Below are 16,887 nucleotides of genomic sequence, written 5' to 3'. Positions count from 1 at the left end.
AGAGAGGGCCTTGCGTGGGCTGCGGGAATTGGCAGCTGTCTCAGTCATAGTAACCATGAAGCATTTGAGTTTAAAATTTTTGGTGACAGGAGGAAAACTGCCACCAAAACTTCAGCCCTGGATATGGGGAGAGCAGACTTCAGGCTGCTCAGGGAACTAGTTAGCAAGGTCCCCTGGGAAACTGCTTTTGAAGATGTTGGAGTCCATCAGTGCTGGTCAATCTTTAAGCACTGCCTCCTAAAAGCACAGGATCAGGCAATTCCAAAATATCAGAAGTCAAGCAGGCGGGACAGAACACCAACTTGGCTGACCAGGGATCTTCTGGAGCTTAGGCATAAAAAGGAAGTGCTACTGGAAGCAGGGTCGGGTAATGTGGAAGAACTACAGAGATGCTCTTAGCATTTGTAGGGAGAAAATTTGTGCTGCCAAAGCCCAGTTAGACTTGAAGCTGGCCAGGTCGGTGGGAGGCAATAAAAATGTTTTTTTTTTGTTTTGTTTTGTTTTTTGTTTTTTGTTTTTTGTTTTTTGTTTTTTGTTTTTTTTTTTTAATATGTGAATAGAAAAATGAGGACCAGAGAAAACATAGGTCCGCTATTTGATGGGGAAGGTCACCTCACAGACAAGGACACAGGCAAAGCAGAGACGTTTAATGCTTTCTTTGCCTCCATCTTCAACACCGATGATGGGCTTTGGGACCCCAGCTGCCCTGAGCTGGATGACCGTGATGGTGGGAATGATAAACTCCCAAACAACCCTGAACGTGTGCGGGATTTGCTGCTCCACCTGGATCCATACAAGTCCATGGGTCCGGATGGGATTCATCCCAGGGTGCTCAGAGAGCTGGCTGGCATCATCGCAGGACCTCCCTCAATTATTTTTCAATGGTCTTGGGAATCTGGAGAGGTCCCAGTAGACTGGAAGCTGGTAAATGTATTTCCAGTTTTCAGGAAGGGCAAGAAAGGAGACCCTAGCAACTACAGGCCTGTCAGTCTCACGTCAGTGCCTGGTAAAATTATGGAGGTTATCCTTTAAGTTATTGAAGCGCACCTGGGGGACAATGCAGTCATTGGTCCCAGCCAACATGGGTTCACGAGGGGTAGGTCCTGCCTAACAAATTTGATTTCTTTCTATGATAAGATCACCCATCTACTTGTTCACGGGAAACCAGCCGATGTGGTGTTTTTGGATTTCAGTAAAGCTTTTGACACAGTTTCCCATAGCATTCTACTGGACAAAATGTCCAGCATACAGCTAAACAAAACATCACATGATGGGTGAACAATTGGCTGACGGGCAGGGCTCAAAGTGTTGTGGTAAATGGGTCCGCATCAGGCTGGCGGCTGGTCACTAGTGTGGTTCCCCAAGGTTCCATTTTAGGCCCAGTTCTCTTAAATGTTTTTATAAATGATCTGGATGTAGAACTAAATTGTGTTTTGAGCAAATTTGGTGACGATACTAAACTTGGAGGAGTTTAGTTTACTTGGAGCTGCGACAGGAGAGGTTCAGGCTGGGTGCCAGGAAGAGGTTCTTCACTGAGAGAGTTGTCGCGCACTGGAACAGGCTCCCCAGGGACGTAGTCACGGCACCAAGCCTGTCGAAGTTTAAGAAGTGTTTGGACTGTGCTCTTAGTCATATGGTCTGAATTTTGGGGTAGACCTGTGTGGAGCCAGGAGTTGGACTCGATCAGCCTTATGGATCCCTTCCAACTTGGGATATTCTATGATTCTATGATTTTCCTCTGTGAGGCAATTTACAGCTCAAGGCAGCTCCCATCTGATCTCTCACGATCCCTCTGCTAACGTGGCTGGACAGTCCTGGTGCCCTGCTCATGCTCCCCACGGGGCTCCAGGCTGGATGGGGTCTCTGCTAATCCCCGTCTTTGGTGGGAGGTGGCAGGTGTGTGAAGGGACAGTGGTGCATTTCCTAGGACAGTAGATGCCTAAGGGTGGTATGAATCTCTTTCCAGCCTCCCTTCACTGTATTTGCTCAGTGTCGAGTGCCTCCCCCACAACTTCAAAGTCCTCATTTCCCTGCAGTCACCTGGGTTTAGCCCTTTCCTCCTGGGTTTAGCCCTTTCCTTTTGGGTGACTCCACCTTGGGTGATCTCTCACATCATAGGGCTCTGGTCACTGCCTGACCCAGGCACTTTCTGTCCTTGGAGATGCTCCAGGCTCTCCAGGCATCTCCAGACTCCCCTCCTTTAGGACATCCTCTGCATGTCACATGTGGGACAGCCAGTGTAGGTAATGCAGTGACCATTCACCGTCTACCCCATCACTGCCCGCTTATACATTAGTCTTAGATCTAGCCCTCAGTCTCAATCAGGTTACAATGGGACATTGTGGTGGACTTGTCAGTACTAGGTGAAAGGTTGGACTGGATGATCTTAGAGGTCTTTTCCAGCCAGAATGATTCTATGATTCCATGGTTCTCTGATTCAGCTTTTTGCTTCTGAAGCCATGGAGCAACAGGCCCTTTTGGGGAGCAGTTGCTCAGGCCTGTTCTTGGCACCAACTCTGGAAGAATAGCCCAGGCTTTAGCCACTGCTCTGGGGAAAACCCATTTTATCAGAGACACAATGAGAAAGTCAGCTGTGATACAGCATGAGATGCAATCTGATATGGGCTCCAAAAGAGACAAAGCAAATTCATTCCTAAGCAGAAGTGAGCTGAAAATAAACATCTAGGTAATAACATAATAACCACAAATAACAATAATGTAAATGAAAGCAATAGTAATAATGATAATGACAACAGTAAAGGTGATGCTACTACTAATGCTGATAATAACAATTAAAGAAAACAGTAAAAAACACACACCAAAAACACAACCAAAGCCAAAATAAAGGACTGGGAAACCCCTGATGTTATTTGTGGAGAAGGATAGAAAGCTGATCATTATTGAAAAACAACAGTGACACCAGTTTCTTAATTGCTTCCTTCAGTTCCTTGTTCCTCATGCTGTAGATGAGGGGGTTTGCAGCTGGAGGCACCACCGAGTACAGAACAGCCAGTGAAAGATTCAGGGACTGAGAAGAGATGGAGGGGGGCTTCAGGTAGGTGAATATGCCAGTGCTGATGAACAGCATGACCACAGCCAGGTGAGGGAGGCATGTGGAAAAGGCTTTGTGCCGTCCATGCTCTGAGGGGATCTTCAGCACAGCCCTGAAGATCTCCACGTAGGACAGCACAATGAAAACAAAACACCCAAATGCTACACAGACACCCCCTACAAGAATCCCAACTTCCTTGACATAGGTATCTGAGCAGGAGAGCTTGAGGATCTGGGGAATTTCACAGAAGAACTGGTCCAGGGCATTGCCTTGGCAGAGGGGAAGGGAAAAGGTATTGGCAGTGTGCAGCACAGCATTGAGAACACCAATGCCCCAGGCAGCTGTTGTCATTTTAATGCAAGCTCTGAGGCCCAGGAGGGTCCCATAGTGCAGGGGTTTGCAGATGGCAATGTAGCGGTCATAGGCCATGATAGTGAGAAGATGTAATTCTGCTGAGATTAAAAAGAAAAAGAAAAAACCCTGAGCAGCACATCCTGAGTAGGAAATGGTCCTTGTGTCCCACAGGGAATTCACCATGGCTTTGGGGACAGTGGTGGTAATAGTGCCCAGGTCAAGGAGGGCGAGGTTGAGGAGGAAGAAGTACATGGGGGTGTGGAGGCGGTGGTCGCAGGCTACGGCTGTGAGGATGAGGCCGTTGCCCAGGAGGGCAGCCAGGTAGATGCCCAGGAAGAGCCCGAAGTGCAGGAGCTGCAGCTCGCGGGTGTCTGCGAATGGCAGGAGGAGGAACTCGTTGGGGAAGCTGCTGTTGGACATTTGCTGCCTCTGCTGCAAGGGTCTGTGCAAGGAGAAAATGAAGGTAGACTTCACTAAGTCAAACCTACTCCATTTGTCACAGAATACCCCCAAACACTGCCTCTCTCTTTTCAGAAAAAAACAAAAACAAAAACAAAAACAAAAACAAAAAAAAAAACAACAAAAAAAAAAAAAACACTTTGTGCAGCTCCCTTTTCCTTGAGCTCTGATTGCTTTAAGTCTGGGGCTGCCAGTAGAGCAGGGACTCTGCTCTGGACTTCAGAGGAGGCTGTCATGCCCTACAGAAGCTAGAAAATAGGATCATGGCGTGATCTCAGATGTAAGTCCACTAATGATAGCAAAGATCTTTTCAGTATTGTCACTGCCAGTTCACTTGACTACTGAAAAGGGCTGCGGGGATTTTGTTTTATTCATTTTCTTCTAGCTGTCCCACCACACCTGAGGAGTGTTTGAGTTATGTAGAAATCCTTGGCGTTTCTGCTGCATGTGAAGTGAAATCTTGTGGGTCCTGAGATGGACTGTCCCTTAGTGCAGAGGGCAGACAGCCAGCCTATCCATCAGTCCCGGTCTCAGGTTACCTGTGCAGGTGGCTCTTTGAGGTGGAGGATGATCACCCCCAGATGTTCCCCTGAGGAGAACCTGGACACTGCTGAGAGCAGACGAATCCAGTCTGAAAGTGCGAATCAACAACTCCCCGCCCCATGTCGGTGTACCTGAGGAGGACCTCAGCTCTCCCCTCCCAGCCAAAGACACAGAGGGCTCCTTGCAGATGCCCACAGACACCATCCAGCAGCATTTCCATCACCTTAGCAGTGAGCTGTCTTCTGCATCGGGCTCCTAGATAGCAAAGCTGCCTCGGGGGAGCTGTGCCCTTGTGGACGGCAGCCTGCAGCCCAGCAGGACCACCCGGGGAAAGAGAAAGATGTCCCGAAGATGGGGTGTCCTGCAGGGAGGGCCAGCTCATTGCCAGCCCCACACACTGCAGGGCCCAGACCCCACAGGGTTTAGCTGGGACAAAGACGGCAAGGAGAGATGGGGAAATATGGTGAAATGCCCCAGTGTTCCTGCCAAGGGAGGCAGGACAGGGACAGACAGATGGCACTGGGGCATTCCTCCTCCCTGCAGTTGGTCTGCCACTAGTTCTGAGAACCCCTGGCCTTGAGGGCAGAGGCTGTGCTGGGTGGCAGAGGAGAGCAGGGGGTTGCTGCAGAGAAGGTGCCTGCACTGCAGGCCTGCCAGGGAGTGCCTGAATCCCCCCTCCTTTGCTGTTTCAGGCAGCAGCTCCCTCTCCCTCCCTGCCCAGGTCTCTGCTGCCTGGTACTGTCCCTGCTGGCAGCTGCTTCCCTGTCCAAAACATGTCCTCCCTGCCATTGCTCACAGACCTCTTCCCACCCACCATGTACTCAGTGCTGCACTGCAGACACGTCTTGTCCCGTGCCACAACTCAGGGACACCTCCATGTTACAAAGTGCTAACCAGAATATTGGACAAAACCTAATGAGGCTGGAAAGGTAAAGTGGCTTATCTGTAAATCAAGGAGAACTAATCTGATGCACCCAGACTTATTCACCTCTCAGTGAAACAGATTTAGAGTCGCAGTGAGTTCCCATCTCACTCCTAACCTTGCAAGGAAGAGGAGAAATCTCAATTCACAGGCTCTTTCCTTTCCAGGTAAACCCTTCCATTTCTTCCCCTATCAAGCAACTTCCTCTGAGAAGTTGTTTAGGCTACGAGTTTGGGCTCTGAGAAGCCCTGAGCCATGTGGCAGCCTTTGGGCAGTAGCAGGACCCTGTCCTGCCCTGCCAGGGGTGGTCCTTCCACCCACAGCTTCTCCCTGCAACCCCGGGCAGCTCCCCGGGCAGGCTGAGTGCTGAGCCTGGCAGGCGGCAGAGGCCCTGCCCCGGCACACAGCCCCTGGGGCACAGCAGGGACCCTGCTCTGCACCACAGCCCTGGGCACGCCTGTCTGCACCCCAGCTGAACAGCCTGCAGCCAGCCCTATGAAAAAGAACCCTCATGTCCTGGCCTCTGATGGTGAAGCAGAAAAACACTGACCTGGGGCAGGTTCTTCTCCTCCAGACTGGAAAAGTAGCAGGAGCACTCCTGACATATCCCGTAAACTGGCGGATATGCCAGCTTCAGGAGATCCCTGCAGGTACTGCATCTGCCTTACACTTACATGGAGACTTGTATAAAGTTTCTGCCTTTACATGGACTTGTATAAAGTACACTGAAAATTTCTCAAACAAGGAGCGCTAAGTTGTCTTCTCATTTCAAAAAGCCTTTAACAACTCTGTCCTCCCCGTCTCCTGCAGGCAGTGCCCCCAGCCCTGCTGCGCTGTGCAGAGGAGCTGCTCCTGGGCAGAGCTGTCTCTCTGCAGCGCTGCCCACTTGCCAGGAGCTCCCCTTGGGTCCAGGAGCCCGGCCCAGCTCAGCAGCACAGGGAGCTCTTGACAAGTCCCTGGGCCTCCAGGGGAATCAACTTTGAAACAGACTGAAGCAATCCCTGATGTTCCCTCCCACAGCTGGGGAGAGGCACTTACTTACTTCCAGCAGTGCCATTTCTCCTATCAGGAGAAGTTTCATCAAAGAATCACCTTGTCCTCTTCCACTTTTAGGCAGGACACCCAGACGGTGAGTGGCAGGGATCACATTTTCCCAAGTTGAGGGAAGTGATCACAGCAAGTCAATTGATGCACCTCATTCTGAGTTCGGTGTCCTAAGCCTGTAATGGGGCCCAGAACCTTCCATATCAGCCACAAACCCACACAATTTGGGATTTCTCTCACCTCTGTTTAGGTATGTACAAAATACTCTAGGCTAAGCTCCCTCAAGTAATTACAGGAGATAGGGAAGAACAGTGAGTTGTTCAAATGCAAACACCATTTGACATTTGAGGTGCCAGAGGTTGTCCAAGCTAGCAGTAGTCCTTTAAGTTAGGACTTCAGAGATTGGGAATAGAGGTATTGGCTTTTTGTCTAGTGTATACTGCCTAAAAATGTTGCCTTCCTTTGTGCCTTGTCACTAACCTGGGAGCTGTCCCATGGCAGTTAGCTAAATCATATAAACCTCCCCTATAATCTCTCTCTCTTTCCCAAAAGTGGGAGAAAATTAATGGAGAAAGGTGTGTTATCTCTTATTCTGAAGTGACATGAGTTATCTGCAGAGAAAAAAGCACAGACATGCAAAAACATTGGACAGCCTGTGGTGGGAATAGCTGGGGGCTCTGGTGTGGCTGGGACCTCCACCAACAGACCTGAGGTCCTTGTCCTCTCAGCTATCTAGGGCTGCCATCTCTTCCACTGAGGACCACGAGAGGACACCAGCCCCAGGGCCTCGTTGCCTCCTCAGCCCTGCACAGAACTCGTGAGGTGTCCAACCACTGTTCTGCACTTGTGGGCTGCTCACCTGGGATCTCCAATAAAAGTCTTTTATTCCCCTTCCTCACACCCCTTGGGATCTGGGACCCCACAATTTCAGGGTCATGACAGCCAGGGCTGACACGGATCTTCACATCCCTGACCAGCTCTTTCTGGCATGCAGGTATCAGGTCCAGGTTTGTATTACCTCTGTTGGACCATCTGGCAGCTGGACCAAGAAGCTATTCCAAGACACTCTAGAAACCACCTGGACTGTTTGCACACAGCTCTGTTCCCCTTGTGGAAAATGGCAGGGACATTAAAAAGCCCTCAGGGAGACCCAGACTCATACATCCAGAGACTTCTTTGGGGTGCTTAACAATGACTATGTCCACTTCCTTGACATGGCTGCAAGTTCTTTTTCTCCCACCATGATAGCACCCTTAGTGACCCCCTCTCTGATTGGCACCCACAAGGGCTCACGGAACGTTTCACAGGTCACATAGAGGAGCTCCCTATATCCAAGCAGCTTCAGTGAGGAAATCCAACTCTGGATCATTCCAGCCTGTCTGTTCTGAAGTCTGTACCTACCCACTGAAGGATCCCAAGCTGCAAGACTTGTCCCACCATGCCTTGGCAGTGACTCCATGGATGTCAGAAATCACATGTTCTGGTCTGAGCACCTGGCTGATGGTGTCGGCACATCTTTGGGCTGTCACACCTCAGCTGTGGGACCATGCGAAACTCTGCCTGCTGTTTGCAACAACACTGAGAAAGAGAACAAATAGTAATCTGGTCTTCGGGAGAGCAGTCTTTGGTCTCTTCAACCATCTGCTTGGAAGAGTCTTGTGGGATAAGGCCCTGGAGAGAAGAGCAGTCCAAGAAAGGTCATTAATATTCCAGGATAACCTCCTGCAACGTCAAGAGCAGTCCATCCCAGGAAAGATGGAATCAGGCAAAAATGGCAAGGGGCCTGCATGGATGAACCAGGATATCCTGGTCAAACTCCAACACAGAAAGAAGCATAGAGACGGTAACTTGAGAGGAATACAGAGGTCTTGTCTGAGCATGTAGGGAAGAATATCGGAAAGCTAAAGCCCGACTAATGGGATTTGGCCAAGGATGTCTAAAGCAGTAAGAAGGGCTTCTGGAAGTGTATAGGTGACAAAAGGAAGGTTCAGGATTTTGTGGACCCACTGCTGAATGAGACCCAGGATCTGTTGACACAGGACAGGGAAAAAACAGAGGTGCTGAGTTCCTTCTTCATCTCAATCAGTACTGGCAAGACTGCCCTTCAGGAATCCCAGGTCACAAAGAACAAGGGAAAGTCAGGGGCAAGGAAGATGTACATTCAGTGGGAGTGGGTCAGGTCAGGGCATACTAAACCAGATGGGATACACATATCTATGGGACCTTATGGGATGCACCCATGAGAGCAGAGAGAGCTGGCTGATGTCCTTACAAGGTCACTCTTGGTCTTCTGGGATCAATCCTGGTGACCAGCAGAAGTGCCCCAAAACTGGAGGAAAGCAAATGTCCCTCACAGCTGCAAGAATGGCAAGAAGGAGGGCCCAGGGAACTGCAGGCTGCTTAGGCTTCACTCCATCCCTGGGAAGACGATGGAGCAGCTCATCCTGGAACCCATTTCCAGGCACAGGATGGACAAGAAAATCATTTGGAGCAGTTGCAATGTCTTCATTTAGGGGAAATGGCACTTGACCAGTTTGGACATCAAATGTCTGTGATGAAATGACTGGCCCGGCAGATGAGGGCAGTGGATATAGATCTACTCTGACTTCAGTAAGGTTTTGTTGTGGATTAACCTGGAAGTAGCTAAGCACCACACAGCAGCTAGCTTGGTCCTCCCACACAGTGGGTCTAAAAGTGAGAAACCCTGTGGGCTGAGATAAAGACAGTTTAATAAGTAAAGCAAGAGCTGTGCACACATGAAAATTAAAAACAAATCAAATCAAAAAATAAAATAAAATAAAATAAAATAAAATAAAATAAAATAAAATAAAATAATAAATAAAATAAAATAACTCATTATTCAGTACTTGCCATTGACGAGCAGAAATTTAGCTATTTGTAGGAAAACTGTTTCATCAAGTGTAACCATTAGTTGCAAAGGAAGACGCAATATTACCCAATGTTCCTCGCACCACGAATAAAAGAAAAATGCAGAATTTTTTAGTGTTTCTTCAATAGCTCAATAAATGTCTATCTTTTTATTTCTGTCTCAGCTCAGCATAAAAGACACATCAACTTAGTAGAGCAGGTCCAGAGCAGGGCCACAAAATTGTTCAGAGGGCTGGAGCAGGTCTGTTATGAAGAGAGAGGTTGGAAGAATTGATTTATTTTATTTTGTTTATTTTTTATTTTTAATCTGGCTGGAAAAGGGAAGGTTCTGGGGAGACCTTAAAGCACCCTTCCAGTACCTAAAGGGGGGCTACAGGAAAGCTGAGGAGGGACATTTTATCAGGGAATGTAGTGACAGGACAAGGGGTAATAGCTATAAAGCTAAAAGAGAGTAGTTTTAGATTAGATATTAGACATTCACTTAGTGCTGACCCATGTAAGCACAGCATCAAGGGTTTCTATTTCTCATACTGCCCCCCATGACATGTGGGTTGAGAGTGTGCAAGACATTGTGATGGGACACAGCCAGAAGAGCTGACCCAAAGTGATCAAATTGATATTCCTCACCATCCAGCACCCTGTGCAGCCTACCACCCCACTACCAAAAACATGCCATGCACACCAAGTACACCTCCTGTGAAGAGTGGCTGAGAGAGTTGGGATTGCTTAGTATCGAGAAGACAAGACTCCATGATAAATTATTGTAGCCTTCTGGAAGGGAAGGGAAGGGAAGGGAAGGGAAGGGAAGGGAAGGGAAGGGAAGGGAAGGGAAGGGAAGGGAAGGGAAGGGAAGGGAAGGGAAGGGAAGGGAAGGGAAGGGAAGGGAAGGGAAGGGAAGGGAAGGGAAGGGAAGGGAAGGGAAGGGAAGGGAAGGGAAGGGAAGGGAAGGGAAGGGAAGGGAAGGGAAGGGAAGGGAAGGGAAGGGAAGGGAAGGGAAGGGAAGGGAAGGGAAGGGAAGGGAAGAGGAGAGGAGAGGAGAGGAGAGGAGAGGAGAGGAGAGGAGAGGAGAGGAGAGGAGAGGAGAGGAGAGGAGAGGAGAGGAGAGGAGAGGAGAGGAGAGGAGAGGAGAGGAGAGGAGAGGAGAGCAGAGCAGAGCAGAGCAGAGCAGAGCAGAGCAGAGAAGAGAAGAGAAGAGAAGAGAAGAGAAGAGAAGAGAAGAGAAGAGAAGAGAAGAGAAGAGAAGAGAAGAGAAGAGAAGAGAAGAGTTCATTTAGAAGGGACCTTCAAAGATCATCTAGTCCAACTGCCTGACCTCTTGAGGGCTAAACACAAGTTACAGCATATTAATGAGGGCAATGTCCAAATGCTTCTTGAACACTGACAGGCCTGGAACTAAAAGCAGGTCTCAAGGAAGCCTGTTCCAGTGTTCGACCACCCTCACAGTACAGAACATTTTTCCTGCTGTCCACTCTGGACATCCCCTTGTGCATCCATGTGCCATTCCCACACGTTCTGTGATCAGTTAACAGGGAAAAAAGATCATCACCTCCCTCTCCACTTGCCCTCCTCATGAAGTTGCTGAGAGCAATGAGGTCGCCCCTCAGCCTTCTTTTCTCCAGAATAGACAACCCAAGTGTCCTCAACCTGTCCTCATAGAACATCCCCTTTTACAAGTATTCCCTCTTTTCCCTTGGTTTCCCAACTGACAAGGTTCCTGGTCAGATAACCTCACTGGAAGAAACATTTTCTCTCTCTCCCATGCTCTCACCAGTTAGCGTGACTGACCAGGTCTGGCTCCCTCACTGCCTCCTTTATCGCTTGTTGGTCAGGTTTGTGTCCCTGGCTATGTTGTGCTTTATCCCCAGGAGGCAGCCAAGCACCACACAGCTGCTCTCTCCCTCCCCATTCTTAAAAGAACAGGGGGAGAAAAATAGGAGAAATATCTGGAGAGACTGTACCAGGGAGTGTAGTGATAGGACAAGGAGCAGTGCTTTTAAGCTAAAAGAGAGTAGATTTAGATCAGATCTAAAGAAGAAATTCTTCACGTAGTGGGTGGTGAGGCCCTGGAAGAGGTTGCCCAGAGAAGTGGTGGATGCCTCATCCCTGGTAGTGTCCAAGGTCAGGTTGGACGGGACCTTGAGCAAACTGTTGTAGAGGGAAGCGACTGCCCATTTCACAGGGACTGGAACTAGAACTTAAGATCCCTTCCAACCCCAAAGATTCTATGGTTCCATGAGCATGCTGGCCAACAATTGGTTTTGTAGTCTGTGTAGACAGAGGGATTTCATTTGCTGTGAAGAAGATTGCTTCTCCTGAATATTAACAAGTGCTTGAATGAAATGGAATACAGCTGTGTGTCAATCTGTGGGTGTCCTAACTAATAAAAGGACAGGAAAAGATGATTCTCATAACGAACTCTACCTTTGAACTAGGAGAATAGATAGCACTGGAAATAGGTGTCTCTCTTGAGTGGAAAGAAGGAAGAACATTGATAAAATCAGTTTGATTCAAAGTCGATTCCCCTGGAGGCCCAGGGACTTGTCAAGAGCTCCCTGTGCTGCTGAGCTGGGCTGGGCTCCTGGGCCCAAGGGGAGCTCCTGGCAAGCGGGCAGCGCTGCAGAGAGACAGCTCTGCCCAGGAGCAGCTCCTCTGCACAGCACAGCAGGGCTGGGGGCACTGCCTGCAGGGGACAAGGGCGGCTGAGAGAAGGGAGGGAGATGTTAAAGGCAGTGTGGAGGGGGGCTGCTGAGAGCTCAGTGTTGGAGAAATCTTCCCAGCCCTGAACAAGGTAAGTGTCTGTGTGAGGGCAGGCAGGTGAAGTATCCTAGAGGGTTTTCCTACAGCTGCCACTTCCCACGGCCGGTAGTAGACGTTACAGGGTCTGTTCTGGCTTCCCTAGTTTAGAGGAGAGGGATGTTCCCTGGATACAAAATTACCTGCCAAAGCTGTCAGAGAGGGACAGGACATGCGGGCTCCTCCTCATGGGGTCGGCTGCAGGCTGTGCAGCCGGGGTGCAGGCAGGGGTGGCCAGGGCTGTGGTGCAGAGCAGGGTCCCTGCTGTGCCCCAGGGGCTGTGTGCTGGGGCAGGGCCTCTGCCGCCTGCCAGGCTCAGCACCCAGCCTGCCCGGGGAGCTTCTCAGGGAGATGCAGGGAGAAGCTGCAGGTGGAAGGAGCCCCCCAACAAGAACAAGGCAGGACACTGCTGGTGCCCAGAGGCTGCCGCCTGGGTCAAGGTGGTTGCAGCTCCACAACACCCCCAGGGAATCTTTGGGGGAGATTCTTGAAATGGAAGAGAAATGCCTGCACTACTAGTAGGGAAGGCACTTTCTGGGATCTCTACGTTCACTTTCCTCCCCTGAAGGGCTCTCAGGACAGGTCAGAGCTGCTGTATATCTGCATGAGGAGATGTCCCTGGGCAATTATCTGGAACAGGAGATGTCTGCAGAACAAAGCTGAGCACACGTCAGGTGGGATAGGGTCTGTGAGCAATGGCAGGGAGGAGACGTGGGGACAGGGAAGCAGCTGCCAGCAGGGACAACTCCAGGCAGCAGAGACCTGGGCAGGGAGGGAGAGGGAGCTGCTGCCTGAAACACCAAGGGAGGGGGGATTCATGCACTCCCTGCCAGGCCTGCAGTGCAGGCACCTTCTCTACAGCAACCCCCTGCTCTCCTCTGCCACCCAGCACAGCCTCTGCCCTCAGGGGCTTTAGGGCATGAGCCACCTCCTCCTCAGCTGGACCTCCAGAGGAGGAGAGGAGTCTGTGTCCTGCAGTGTGATACACAACGCTGAGGCTAAGAGTGCCTTCCCTGCAGAGTCACTTCCATAGGTGGCATGCAGGCTTGATAAGGTTAAGGCTTCCCTGCATGCCTGCCTTCCTTTCTCTGTGTCAGTGCGTTGGAGCATTGTGATATTCCTTCATATGTCTCCAGCTGTGTGTGATTCTCCTGCTCTCTTTGTCTGGGGTGCAGGTGAGTATAAACTTCTCTTCTGACAAGGAATGCTGGGCCCTGCCCTGAGGGTGTCTTCTTGGGAACAAAGGGCCCAAGATTCATTTTAAACTGTCGGGCATGGTGTCACTCACTTGGGAGGGTAGGATAATGAGCGGGTTCATACAGCTCAGGGAAGGGTGAATTCTCTGAGAGAAGGCGTGAATTTTGTTCAGAGAAGTCTCCCTAACATGCCTTTGCCTTTTCCTCCATTGACAGGCAACTATGCCCTGAGGCAGCAAATGTCCAACAGCACCTTCCCCAACGAGTTCCTCCTCCTGCCATTTGCAGACACGCACGAGCTGCAGCTCCTGCTCTTCGGGCTCTTTCTGGGCATCTACCTGGCTGCCCTCCTGGGCAACGGCCTCATCCTCACAGCCGTAGCCTGCGACCACCGCCTCCACACCCCCATGTACTTCTTCCTCTTCAACCTCACCCTCCTAGACCTGGGCTCCATCTCCACCACTGTCCCCAAAGCCATGGCCAACTCCCTGTCGGGCACTACGACCATTTCCTATACAGGCTGTGCTACCCAGTTCTTTTTCTTTATTGTCTTTGTCGCAGCAGAGTTTTATCTTCTCACCATCATGGCCTATGACCGCTACGTTGCCATCTGCAAACCCCTGCACTACGGGACAATAATGGACAGCAGAACTTGTGTCAACATGATAGCAGCTGTCTGGGGCAGTACTTTTCTCTATGCTGTGCTGCACACTGCCAATACCTTTTCCCTCCCCCTCTGCCAAGGCAATGCCCTGGACCAGTTCTTCTGTGAAATTCCACAGATCCTCAAGCTCTCCTGCTCTGATGCCTACCTCAGAGAAGTTGGGCTTCTTGTGGTTTGTGCCTGTTTTTTTGGGGGGTGTTTTGTTTTCCTTGTGCTGTCTTATGTGCAGATCTTCAGGGCCGTGTTGAAGATCCCCTTGGAACAGGGACGGCACAAAGCCTTTTCCACGTGCCTCCCTCACCTGGTTGTGGTCTCCCTGTTTCTTAGTACTGCCACATTTGCCTACCTGAAGACCCCCTCCATCTCTTCCCCATCCCTCGACCTTTTGCTGGCAGTTCTGTACTCGGTGGTGCCCCCAGCAATGAACCCCCTCATCTACAGCATGAGGAACCAGGAGCTCAAGGATGCAGTTAGGAAACAGATTTCATGGATGTTTTTCAGTACTCATAAAGATCCCTTCACTCTCCAATAATGAAGCCCAGTACAACACCTTCCAGGCTTGTGTTTTGGTTGTTCTCATTATTGTTAGAATTCCTTTTTGTTGTTGTTGTTGTTGTTGTTGTTGTTCCAGTTGTTCTTGTTGTCATTATGAGTGTTTGTGCTCCTTGCATTTGTACATAAGTGTTTGGATTCCCTTCCTCCCCCCCTGTGAATTAATGAACCTCTTCTGTCCCATATGGAGGCTGTATAAATGTGCGTCTAGCACTGTGAAGACTCAGTGAAGACTCCTGCATTACATCTCCGTAATAAAACGGAATCACCAGAGTGTACTGACCGAAGGCTGGGATTTCCTTCCCTAACCAGTGTCAAGAATAGGCCCAAAGAATTGCTCCCCACAAGGATCTGTTCCTGTTTTGGTTCAGGGAATGGCTCATTGTTGCACTGTGACCTCTCAGAGACCAAGGGCTAGATTTAAACTCACCCATGGGTGTCTGCTTAGCTCTGCACACAAGACTCTGCACACAACGAGCCAGGCTCTCTGTGAACATAAACAAAAGAAAGGAGCCTGCACTGCCTTCTTTGTCTGACGTCCTTCCTCTGAGACCTGGTCTGGATCTGCAGGCGCAGTGCCTGTGTGCAGGGGTGTTGAGGAAAAGAGCCCCATCCCAGCAGCACGGCCAGGGAGCAGCAGCGCTTGGTGCCTGCAGAGCTGCTCTCTTGCCACTGCCGCCCTCTCCTGCTGAGCCCTGCTGGTGGGGTCAGGCCCGGCTGCTCCTGTAGCTTGGTGCCAGTGCTGCTGTGGGGCTGTGCTGGGACTGCAGGCAGGGACAGGCAGTGGGCACGGCAGTGGCACAGCTGGCCTCCGCTTGCTGCAGCACTTCCCTCCTAAGAGGGGATCTCCTCCGGGCACTGCCTGAAGGCTGAGGCCTTCCTGCAAAGTTGCCGTCAAGAACAAGCCCAAGGAAGAGACTCCAAAGAGGCTCTGTGCTTTTCTGCTTTCCACAAGGGCTTGGTGTGGTGAGAGCAGAGTCCCAGCATGGAGTTTAGGGATCTGGGGTTGGTTCACAAGATCCCTGTTAATTGCTAATGGCCATGCAGCTGATGAATAGTTCTAATTCCTAGACACTCGGGCTCCACAGAACATGATGGTGCTGATGGCAGATGAGTTTCTTTTTTTTTTTTTTTTTTTTTTTTCACTGGAGGGAGCCAGGAACTTCCAGGAGAGCCCAGGTGATCTGCAGGGGCAATATGAGCCTGGGAGACAACTGCAGAGCATGAGCCTGTCCAAGGTGGACTGACCAGAGCTCAAGTGCTCAATCTGGTGAGAGCAGGCAGAGGAGAGTTCTGCAGCCCCGGGGCATGCAGCAGCCCCAGCAAAGGAGTCTGGCGAGTGAATTGTTCCAGCCCTGGGGCAATGGCAGTGACCTCATGAGCTGGGTCTGCGTCCCAGCCTGCCCAGCACGACCGGGCAGAGTGCCCCTGTGCCCCGGGCACCACAGCCCCCTCGCTCTGCAGAGCAGCACCGCCAGCTGGGGCTGGGGCTGGGGCTGGGGCGGGGGCTGGGGCCGGGCCGGGGCTGGGGCTGGGAGAGCGCTTCCCCTGAGTGTCTCCTAGGCCAGCTTCAGGCACATGGATTCTGGACATGAGCGTGATCTTCACTGTGCACAAGGAGCTGAGAGACCACAAACAGGCACGGGGCTGGAACATTGCCTGCAACGTCCCTCCTGCCCTAACACCTCACAGGAGTGGCATGGAACTTTCTGCTGTGTGTCAGAGAGGCTGGGAGTCCAGCAGCAGTGCCATGGGCTTGAAGGATCACAACCAGCTCACTTCTACCTGGGCAGATCCTGGACTAAGAAGGGGGTGTTTTGTAGGCATCGTATTACGAGGGCAGTGGTGCCTCAGAAGCTCTAAGTCCAGTAGGAAGCGAATGGCTGTTAAATGGCCTGTGAGTTGACCTCTTTCTGAAGTAGCTGACAGGTCATCCCTTGAATCCTGGCTGGGATTTGTGAGCCTAAAGGAGGCCATGACAGGCCAGCAGATGCACCTGCTTTGCACATAGTTTGTGAGATCCTCTCTCCCTAAGGATCTGGTAGGCCCCATTGAGGAAGAGGACTTGCACAGGTGTTGTCATGTCAGAGGTTTCAGCTTTTGCCTCGTTCATCCTTCAGGGCTTCTTTCAGTTTTCGACACAGAGGGGGCCACTGCCTCCCAGATGCCTGGGGGAACACAAAGCCGTCATGAGGTCATGGAAAAAGTTACCGTGGGTCCATAGGAGCCATTCTGGAACCAAAACATGTAGGCAGGAAGCGCACTTTTGTGGTGTTGCAGAGCTGCTGGGCACATTGTGCAGGGTGCTCCGACAGCCTTTGTGTCCTTCTCCATGCTGGCTTAGGAGCTGCTTCTTTCTCAGGAACAGAGGAGCCAACAGAGGTGAGACAGATACTCTGAGTTCATGAAAGCCATCAGA

The 16,887-nt window shown here is 50.8% G+C and overlaps 2 protein-coding genes across 3 annotated transcripts; one reads left to right on the top strand and one right to left on the bottom strand.

Moving 5' to 3' along the window:
• Positions 1 to 2,348: 2,348 nt before the first annotated feature.
• On the bottom strand, positions 2,349 to 3,826 carry LOC310887843 (olfactory receptor 14C36-like; the record flags this gene model as incomplete). Its single annotated transcript, XM_083814020.1, has 1 exon — positions 2,349 to 3,826. The coding sequence occupies one exon, from the start codon at positions 3,824 to 3,826 to the stop codon at positions 2,867 to 2,869; it is 960 nt and encodes a 319-aa protein (XP_083670146.1). The 3' UTR covers positions 2,349 to 2,866.
• Positions 3,827 to 11,719: 7,893 nt separating this feature from the next.
• LOC310887826 (olfactory receptor 14C36-like) lies at positions 11,720 to 14,643 on the top strand. Of its 2 annotated transcripts, XM_083814004.1 has the most exons (2): positions 11,720 to 12,051; positions 13,469 to 14,643. In XM_083814004.1, exon 2 carries the CDS (start codon positions 13,492 to 13,494, stop codon positions 14,446 to 14,448), a length of 957 nt encoding a protein of 318 aa, XP_083670130.1. In that variant the 5' UTR covers positions 11,720 to 12,051; positions 13,469 to 13,491; the 3' UTR covers positions 14,449 to 14,643. The 2 variants fall into 2 exon arrangements, with proteins under 2 accessions (XP_083670130.1, XP_083670129.1); XM_083814003.1 differs by lacking the exon at positions 11,720 to 12,051 and having other exon boundaries at positions 13,352 to 14,643.
• The last annotated feature ends 2,244 nt before the right edge of the window (positions 14,644 to 16,887 follow it).

This window comes from Anser anser, assembly GCF_964211835.1.
Source record: "Anser anser genome assembly, chromosome: 29".
Classification (NCBI taxonomy): domain Eukaryota; kingdom Metazoa; phylum Chordata; class Aves; order Anseriformes; family Anatidae; genus Anser; species Anser anser.
The sequence above is the reverse complement of the archived record's forward strand: the minus strand, read 5'-3'. Positions and strand labels throughout refer to the sequence as shown.

Excerpts from the sequence above, each read along its gene's own strand:
- LOC310887826 (XM_083814003.1), top strand. The coding sequence starts at position 13,441 with ATGCCTTTGCCTTTTCCTCCATTGACAGGCAACTATGCCCTGAGGCAG.